General features: G+C 45.0%; 1 protein-coding gene across 7 annotated transcripts in view; it reads right to left on the bottom strand.

Moving 5' to 3' along the window:
- lama2 (laminin, alpha 2) overlaps nucleotides 1–10,000 on the bottom strand; it is a 254,248-nt gene that overhangs the window by 47,587 nt on the left and 196,661 nt on the right. For all 7 annotated transcript variants that reach the window (XM_083790714.1, XM_083790710.1, XM_083790709.1 and 4 more), the window contains 5 exons: nucleotides 9,855–9,953; nucleotides 8,350–8,461; nucleotides 3,015–3,177; nucleotides 925–1,003; nucleotides 351–482 (listed from right to left, as the gene is read on the bottom strand). In XM_083790714.1, the coding sequence (XP_083646840.1) occupies nucleotides 351–482; nucleotides 925–1,003; nucleotides 3,015–3,177; nucleotides 8,350–8,461; nucleotides 9,855–9,953 (585 nt within the window). The remainder of the gene's footprint in view (nucleotides 1–350; nucleotides 483–924; nucleotides 1,004–3,014; nucleotides 3,178–8,349; nucleotides 8,462–9,854; nucleotides 9,954–10,000) is intronic.

Below are 10,000 nucleotides of genomic sequence, written 5' to 3' on the forward strand. Positions count from 1 at the left end.
CTACCCTGGCAGTGAGGAGCCCCCACCGGGAGGATATACTGTTGTATCCTACTGACTACCCTGCCAGTGAGGAGCCCCCACCGGGAGGATATACTGTTGTATCCTACTGACTCCCCTGGCAGTGAGGAGCCCCCACCGGGAGGATATACTGTTGTATCCTACTGACTACCCTGCCAGTGAGGAGCCCCCACCGGGAGCATATACTGTTGTATCCTACTGACTCCCCTGCCAGTGAGGAGCCCCCACCGGGAGGATGATTTAGCTCCACGCTGAATAGCCTTATTTGTGCAAGCCTGTTCTCACTCCTTAACAAAGTGTGCGTGTGTGCGTGGGTGTGCGTATATGTGCACCTCCAGGGCGGTGAGGTTGGCCTGGTTCTGCTCAGCCAGAGACCCAGCTTCTCTGCTCTGTCCCTGGGCAGCGTTGAGCAGATCCTGGGCCTCATCCAGCTTCCCCTGGTGGTCTGCCATCTTCCCTGACACCTGCAGGGGGCAGCAGAGGGACAATGGAACAACGCAAACCCACATGTTTACACACAGCTATCTTAGACAAAGATAGATGATTGGCTCCCCTCCATTTTTACATTCTAATACAGCCTGAAGACCAATTCTGGCAGCCAACTCGGTAGTGTTCTGCTCTAATCATTAGACTCCCAATCCACATATCCTGGGTTCAAATCCGGCTGCCGTCACGATTTTTACATCAACAGATTATTTTCCCCCGTATTCTAAAAGTATAGTTTTAGAATACGACGGAGGGGCGTGTCGAACGAGGGAAGCTCCCTGGGCATTGTGTAATATCACAATATTAAGGACCAATTAAGTTACAATGCCATGCAAGTAAATAAAATTCCTCTGTGCTACTTTTAGTTAATAAACCAGACAAGGATAGAATAGGATAGAAGTAAAACTGTACAACAGTTACCTCTGCTTTCAGGTCCTCTGTGGCCTGGTGGGGGTCTCCAAACAACCTCTTCACTTTCTGGTACAACTCCTCTGCCAGACTGGAAGAAGGAGAGGAGAGGAGAGGAGAGGAGAGGAGAGGAGAGGAGAGGAGAGGAGAGGAGAGGAGAGGAGAGGAGAGGAGAGGAGAGGAGAGGAGAGGAGAGGAGAGGAGAGGAGAGGAGAGGAGAGGAGAGGAGAGGAGAGGAGAGGAGAGGAGAGGAGAGGAGAGGAGAGGAGAGGAGAGGAGAGGAGAGGAGAGGAGAGGAGAGGAGAGGAGAGGAGAGGAGAGGAGAGGAGAGGAGAGGAGAGGAGAGGAGAGGAATTTTAAATGGCTGTGCAGGTTGGAAAATAGTAATCAGTCTATAAGAGTGGATGTCAGACTGAGTGAAATATCTGCTTTCTTTTATTGATCCCTGAGGCAGATTTAGATTAAACTGTGGCTATGTAAAACATTTTACAATGTGCACAGCAGCATGCAAGTATGTGTATGTGTGTGTATGTGTGTGTGTGTGTGTGTGTGTGTGTGTGTGTGTGTATGTGTGTGTGTCTGTGTGTATATAACACTGTGCATTGTAGCAGGGCATATATTAACAAAACAAATATTCCAAATAATAGCAGTAAATATCAACAAGTAATTTACATAAAGAGTACACAACTTTGCATGTTGAGCCTTAATTTACTAGGCTCATTTCAGAGAGGGGGGGGGGCATCTACGTATGGGGGTCGTATTATAGCACACCAAATGTAATTCTCATACTATCTCACTCTCAAGCCCTACTATAGTGACGTCATGGGACAACATGTGACCACATGTTTGACATGACATGTGTAGCCATCACGTCATTTCTTCCTGCTTTTGTACATCTCTTTTTGAGCTCTTTCTGGCACATTTGCATGTTGCCCTCTGGTTGTTGCGTGTTGTCACTCTCTGTGACTCTCTGTCCCTCTCCGTCTTTCTTCCCGTTAGCCTCGTGGCTAGAGTTTTAATTAACTCCACCTCGTCAACATTTACTGCTGGAAGCGACAGCACAGGAAAAGAGATAGAGAGAGAGAGGGGGGACGACGACGACGACCCGGGGAGATGAAGAGAGCTGATTGCTGCGTGCGTGCATGCGTGCGTGTGTGTGTGCGTGCGTGTGTGCGTGCGTGCGTGCGTGCGTGCGTCAGAGAGACTGAAATAGAGAGAGAGAGAGAGCTAATCACTTGTTATTTTGCTGTACATTTTATGCGGTGACTGGTGTCCCAAACAGTAAATACAGGGACCATATGCTCCTTTGTGAGTAAGGAGAACTCAGTTTCAATCCAATTCCCTTGGATTTGGAAAGTATTTTCAAGAACAAATGCTGCATCTTTTTATATTAATACTATAATATAATTTAAATCGTATCGTTTGACTATAATTTGGTACCCACTTGCAAAATCCTCATGGCCCAACAGGGGGCCCGGCCCGCAGGTTGAGAACCAGTGTTCTAATCTAGACACTCTTGTATCATAAGAAAAAACACTAGTTTCTCAAACATCAACAGAGAGAGAGAGAGAGAGAGAGAGAGAGAAATGGCCGGGGGAGATGCACCAATCAGCTGTCTACGCGGTGGAAACAGCTTACCGCTAATGCGTTTGAAGTGAACTGAGAGAAAAGAAGCTAGGAACGAGTGAACAAAAGAGTGTAAGTATGAAAGGAGGCGAAGGAAGGCAGAAACAGCAAGAAACAGAAAAGCGAGTGATGAAAGCACACAAAAGAAGGTAGAAAATTAATTTTCCATATTCATATGTCGACAAAGGTAGACATCTGTCTGTGGGTTGTTGTTTTTGGTTTCTTACCAAGACTCCACTATTTGTGCGTGTGTGCGTGCGTGCGTGCGTGCCACAGTCACACAACCTCTGGTCTGTGTATTGCTGTCTCCATATTTTTGCCATATAGTACAGTACGTTTTCATAAATGACTACTTCCTGTTCCTCGTAGTTCATCATTATACTACTACAGTGTCACATAAAAGGAGCAAAAACAGCCAATCTGTGTGTGTGTGTGTGTGTGACTGTGTGCGTGTGTTTATGTGCGTGTGTGTTTACCCCAGCTCCTCATCAGCGATGTTTTTCTTGCCTCCCAGCTGTCTGTTGCGCAGCTCAGCCAGCATGGCCTCGATGTCTGACTTCATCTCCTTCAAGCTCTTCTCTGGAGCTCCGTCCCTCCGAGAGAGAGTGGCGTTCAACTCTGCTGCCTTGGACTGGAGGTCTGCTCACACACACACACACACACACACACACACACACACACACACACACACACACACACGTACACACACCTTTATAACGCAGGTTTCACTAGTAAGAGACCTCACCTCTACTTAAGTTTGACAGTTTATTGAAACAAAATGAGATGAATGTGGACTGGGATGAGGAACCCAAGGTTAGGGCGAGACTCAGGGTGGGGGCGAAGTCTCTGGAGCTGACGGCCATGGTTGCTCTACTCGGGCAATGAATGGCAGAAATAGCCGATCTACAAGAGCAGTCCTCGCGATCCATGTCTGGTCTGTTGTGAAGAGATCAAAGGTATATTTACAGTATACTGTGGTGATTGCAGCAAGGATTGGCTGTGGTGAGTGTGAATGGGGAGTGGCTAATGAGGGCCGTGGTAAGCAGAGGGCATTTTTAGTTGTAATATGGAGGGCAGGGGCAACGTTCAACAAGGTCAGAAAATCTCCCAAAACACATATAGTAATAGTAATACATCTGTAATCATTTAAAGGCCCTCAGACAGAAGCAAGTCAAGTCTTAAGTTAACTAAGGAAACCAAACAAAACCTGCTGTCCTTATACCCTCGATTGGGCAAGAAGAAACTGTGTATATAGTTATGTATTCCTTGTGCTCATTCTTGCATTGAATGAATTGTCATTGTCAGCAACCTTTCACACCAGTGTGCAATTTGTGACTCGACTGCAGCTGTCCACCTTGTGTCTCTCCTGTTGTCATTTGTTAAGAATTTTTAACAGCTGATTCTGTCAGCATAACAATTTCTGTTTTAATGTCTAGCTATAGCAGTGGATCTCAAAGTGGGGTCTGGGGACCCCCAGGAGTGCTTGGGGAGGTTAAACACATTTAGTGCCGGAAGTGCATCAAAATAGAAGCTCCAGGGTGCCAGAGTTGTCTGATCGCTTTTACTCTGAAAGCCATGAACCGGAAACACTTTCCTAAAAAAGTTGACTTTACAAAGTGACCTCACATCCCCGATCATCTTAATTTATTTTTTTACGCTCCAAAAAGCGTAGAGACGGTCAGACGGATGAGGAGCAGAAATGCGCCAGCATATCGATCCATTCATCACCACGGAGAGCACCCTGGATTAGGAGATACGAGTCATTCTTTCCGCCGCGCTAACATGGGAGTCAATGACAAGCTAATAGTTGCACAGAGCGTTAGCGTACGGAAAGCGAAAAGTGAAATGGCAATAAAAAAATAGGAAAAATTCTGAATATTCTTATCTCGCCCCGTGTCACTAGGACATCGCTAGAACGTCCACAGACGTCGTAGGCACTAATTTTTCGGAATCCTTATGACGGCCTCATGCGTCGTATGAACTGAAGCGGTTAAAGCATCACAATCATTTTAACCACCATGGCGATAAAAAAGGCAGATCTACAAGCTCGTACATGTGCTATCTTTGAACATTTTGTAAAGGTCTTGAACGTATCGGATTTTTTTTGTAAATGTTTTAACACAAACCTGGGCCCCTGGCACAAAACCTTTTCAGATGTGGGCTGCCTGCGTTCTAATACCTATATCAATTTAGCGGGTCCTTTTGTTCATTCAACAGATCACTAAAGGAAGACGGCAGGCAGGTGTGTTCAGTGGGAGCTGAGTAGGCAATATTGAAATTCAAAACAAACAATTCAAGCTTAATGAGAGCATTAGCCCATGTATTAAAAATTAAAAATATAAAGTTCAGTATAATAAACTTTATTTGTATAGCACTTTTCATACATAAATGCAGCTCAAAGTGCTTCACAGGGCAGGACACAAAAAATAAAATACAATAAAACACAAGTAGTTAAAATGATAGAACAATAGCAGAGAACAAAACCGAATATAAGAACATAAAATAGTATGAAATAAAACTTGTAAGAGAATCAAACATTAAATAACATTACGGAGCAAAGGGTGCATGTAAACTCAGCCTTCAGCTGAATCAAATGCACAGTACAAACACAGCCTCGCAGTGCACGATGGAGACACAGATCACATTAATGTGTTGCTTTATAACTGCAATTCAAAGGCAGTCAAAGCAATCAACGATAAGACATGCTGCTAGGCTCATTTGAATAATATTCCTACCACTGGAACTTAATGAGGTGCGTGCCAGTGCTTGTGTGTGCGTGTGCGTGTGTGTGTGTGTGTGTGTGTGTGTGTGTGTGTGTGAGAATGTTCAAGAGAGAGAGAGCAAGAGAGAGAGAGGACCAATGATATTGTAGGTAGAAAAAAGCATACCACGTGCATGTGCGTGCACGAGGTGTAATGTTTCTGCATCCTTCTTTCATTTCAAATGTAAACATGATGTGATTAGAGAAAGTTGAAACTTGAGGTGAAATGATGTTTGTGTGTGTGTGTGTGTGTGTGTGTGTGTGTGTGTGTGTGTGTGTGTGTGTGTGTGTGCGTGCGTGCGTGTGTGTGTGTTTGTGTGCAGCTGCAGACCTCCCCTATTTGTAATGTCAACATGATGTGATTAAAGCAAGACAGAAGTAAACCCATAATGTTAACGAACAGCTGTGTGTGCGTGTGTGTGTGTGCTGCCGTGCACGCAAATATTTGTTTGTGTATGCAAGTGGTCATGCTCATGTTTATGCATGTACACTGTAGGTGCACAGCTGTTTGTGTGCCTTGATAGGTGTGTGTGTGTGTGTGTGTGTGTGTGTGTGTGTGTGTGTGTGTGTGTGTGTGTGTGTCACAGCAGTGGAATTGCATAGTGGAATTTAAAAGCCAATTAAACCTTTAAAACGTGGATAGAATCATATTACAGTATCTGGTAAACACACAGTGAAGAGTGTGTTACAGTATATTATTGCCTGATTGCGTGCATGCGTGTGTGTGTATGTATGTGTGTGTGCAAGATAGCCACTAATTAAGCCTCTAATTGCTGCTCTCAATCATCCATTGAGCCACGGCACTGACATGCGCAAGTGCACACATGCACACACTCATGCCAGAACACACACACGCACCCGCACCCGCACCCACACACACACACACACACACACACACACCCACACACACACACACACACCCACACACAAACACACACACACACACACACACACACACACACACACACACACACACACACACACACTCACTCACTCTCTCTCATAATGACATAGTGATTAGGCGGAGAGCCAGAAGGCTAGGAGCAGTATAACTTGGAGTGGACAGTTTCATCATCACAGCACATCTAAACTAAAGTCAGGATTGAAATACCGCAGGATCGGGTCTGCATTCTTATCAACCTGGGGGTGGGATGGAATCCTCTCAACACTACTTAAGCCAATAGTGATAATAGCCCTTCTTAAAGCTCACAACGTGACACAACGGGTCCAGGATTTAGTTCCGACACTATTATTGGTCCGACAGTCATTAGACCGCCAACCTACCTCAAAACCTAACCTGACCATAACCGCAAGCACGGGAGCAGCGCATGTTTGAGCGGTAGTCCGACCGTTGTTCCCGCATGTCGGACTAATGCTCCGTCGGAATTACCATCGGATCCCGACTCATTGCGTCGCATTGCAAACTTGCCCAATTTTTATGTGTTATTAATTAAATTGTTATAGTAAAGAAAAGAAAACATCAAACAGATCTGACAGTACTTTTCCCAAAAGGAAATGCACGTTCCCCACCGATGAATGATTACAATGAACGACTAGAGGGGGATGTCAAAAGCAGAGGCCCAGTGATATGACACAAGACTGATAACAATGTCATTTAGGCATTAGGACCTGGCTCATATAGGCCATAACAAAAAGGAGGAAGACACAGAACAGAATTCTCTGTTTGTTTTTGTTTGCGTCGCATGAGTTGTATGCGCACGCTCCATAATGTCGTCTTCTTCTCTCTTTTTGGTGCTTTGTGGCAGCTTTACAGCGCCACTTACAGGCCGGGCATATATACGGTAGACTACAGGCGTTTTGACTGGTTGTGCGGCGGCATTTTCAGTGGTTTCATGATTGGGGAGTTGGGGACACACACATTTCTTGAGACGATTCCCTGTTTACGGTATGATGATGATGTCACTCGCATACCCTCCATAGGACATACTGGGAACGCTGGCCAGGTGCACCCAATGCACCTTGATTGGCACCCCCATTTCCCCAACCTATACGGGGGCTGTGAGAAAGGACACATTGTTTAATTACAGCAGTGGTGCATGGGAGTAAAGGGCCAGAGAATAGGGGAACGGGAGGTCACACACGTTCCGGAGGTGCACCACGGGAGTTAAGTACCTCGGTCAAGGGCGCCACCGCCACGTTGTACTGGAGGAGAAGGGGACAGAGTGTGGCTCGCTCAATGCCGTCAGCACGGGTCCCTCGCCCCACGATCTAGGGATTTGAACGGCGACATCCAGTATGCGGGCCTCGTGTGTCCTCTGGTAACCTTGTCGTTTAGTTAACCCCCTTTTTTGCTATACGGCAAAAAAATCTGCAGAGACTTCATTCGACTCATTCTCAGAGTAAAAGGAACCCTCCGGATTTGACTAACTGTGTGTACCTGACAACGTTTTAGAGCAGCCAATGTGCCAGATTTACCTCCAATTGTGTCCTCTGCAGTGGTGGAAAAAGTACTCACATTTCTTACTTAATTCACCCGGTGCCAATTGTGCCTTTTGACGCCTATTTTCATATGTTTCTCTGCGCCGATGACGCCTTTTTAATATAAATTAAACCCCTCCCCACCCCCATTACAAACTGACCTTAATAATAGAGAAAATACAGTATATCATAAATGAATACTGAAACCAGATTAATAAGGAAATGTTTTGCATGTATATGTGTGCTATCATGTGTACTGTGTACTATGCAAACACATTTCCATTTTCCAGCCATTCAGTTTTCTTTTTTTTTAATGATTTGGGGACCTCCCCAAAATAATTTGGCGACCCTCCTAGGGGTCGCAACCCATGGGTTGAGAACCCCTGCATTAGACCACAGGCCGAAAATACCATTTTCGATCTCTGGGATGCCAATACACATAAAAATCCTAATTCTGAGAGCGTGCAAATGGAACCATTTGTCCATTTGTTACAGACTGTATAACTCTCAAGGACCCTACTGTGAGAGAAACACAGGTGTAGGAGATGACCCCTGGGTTCCCCCAGACCCCACTGTGAGAGAGCCACAGGTGTAGGAGATGAGAGGTGTACCTGTGGCTCCGAGCAGTGTGTCCCTGATGAAGCTCTCCAGGTCTTCAGCTCGCTTGTGGATCCGATCAGCATCGTCCACTACTTGTTCACCATCAGCAGACACCTTAGTGGCCTGGAAACACGCACGCACGCACGCACGCACGCACACGCACACACGCACACACACACACACACACACACACACACACACACACACACACACACACACACACACACACACACACACACACACACACACACACACACACACACACACACACACACACATTACAATCTTGTACAATATCTTAACTGGTTCCTTTCCCACTGTGAAACTTGAGCAGCACAAATACTCAAACCGAGGCAGACAAAAAAACCCTCAAAAGACAGACAGACAGACAGACAGACAGACAGACAGACATACTAAATAAGTAAATATACTTATTTATTGAATAACTGAACAGATGGTTAACTTCCCAGGCTTGAAGGAGGACATGCCTGAGCTGAAGATGACAACAGCGGTGTGATCAATAGTATGGAGTGTGTGTACTATTGATTCCCCGGTCGCTACTGTCAGTCTTGTCCGCACTTACGTAGGAGCACATATACGCACATATACGCACGCATGCCCGCACGCCCGCACGCACGCACGCACACACGCTCACAAGCACGCACGCCAAAAACGAAGCCAGAGAAACAGACAAAAACAAACAACGTGATAGACAGAGGAATGTTTGCGAGGACAACACGACGTCATGCGGTCGATACAGCCGTCACACTCGGACTCGCACAAAAGACGAGGCCAGAGGTCTTGTCAAGATTTGACAATACCATGGCAGTATGGCTGTCAGCAAATATCAAGGCAAAACATAAAAAATTTAAAGGCACACCCTGACATGACATTTTGAGTTTGAGTGTTATTTGTCACTGTGTAAACATTGTGTGGGGAAGAGAATCTCTCCATGTTGTCCAATCATTCATGTTGAAAGCCGTGTTAAGTGGTATGGGTGTATTATCATTCAAATCTTAGTGTTTTAATGATATGACCCCGGGCCATTGGTTGAGCTGCACACTGGGGTCCATCTCCCACCATGGTTATGACACATTTTAGTTAACTGAAATGAAAATAAAACCTAGGTTTTACAGAAAAGAATAACTAACTTAAACTGCATTGCGTGTAACTAAAACAGACGAAGATCGTAGAGAAAATTCTTTGTCATTATTTATTTCATACATGAGCTTACTATTTTGGGTGGATATGTAAAATCTATCTTGGAATTTCTTTTAGCTATGGCAGTATTTTTGCTTAACCAATTTTCCCCTGGAAAATACACCATTTTATTAGTTTTAGTGTTAGTTTTATATATTAATATTATTAATATATAAAACTAAAACTAATAAAATCTTAAACTAGCAAGCCATCTTTAAAAAAGAATATATATATAAAAAATTATATATATAACTAAAATTGGAGAGAAAAAGTCAACAAAGCATTGTCGGAGAGAGAAATCAATCCAAGACGTCACCCTGCTGTGTAGCTGGTCCATCTCAGTGACCAGAGAGCCCAGGTTGGAGTCCGCCAGCTGCAGCAGTCTCTCTGGAGCTTTCTGGGGAGAGAGCATGTGCTGTGGAGGCAAAGCATGGAACAACTCAGTGGAGCAATTCAATGCAT

This window comes from Protomyctophum parallelum, assembly GCF_964188405.1.
Source record: "Protomyctophum parallelum genome assembly, chromosome: 19".
NCBI classification, from domain to species: domain Eukaryota; kingdom Metazoa; phylum Chordata; class Actinopteri; order Myctophiformes; family Myctophidae; genus Protomyctophum; species Protomyctophum parallelum.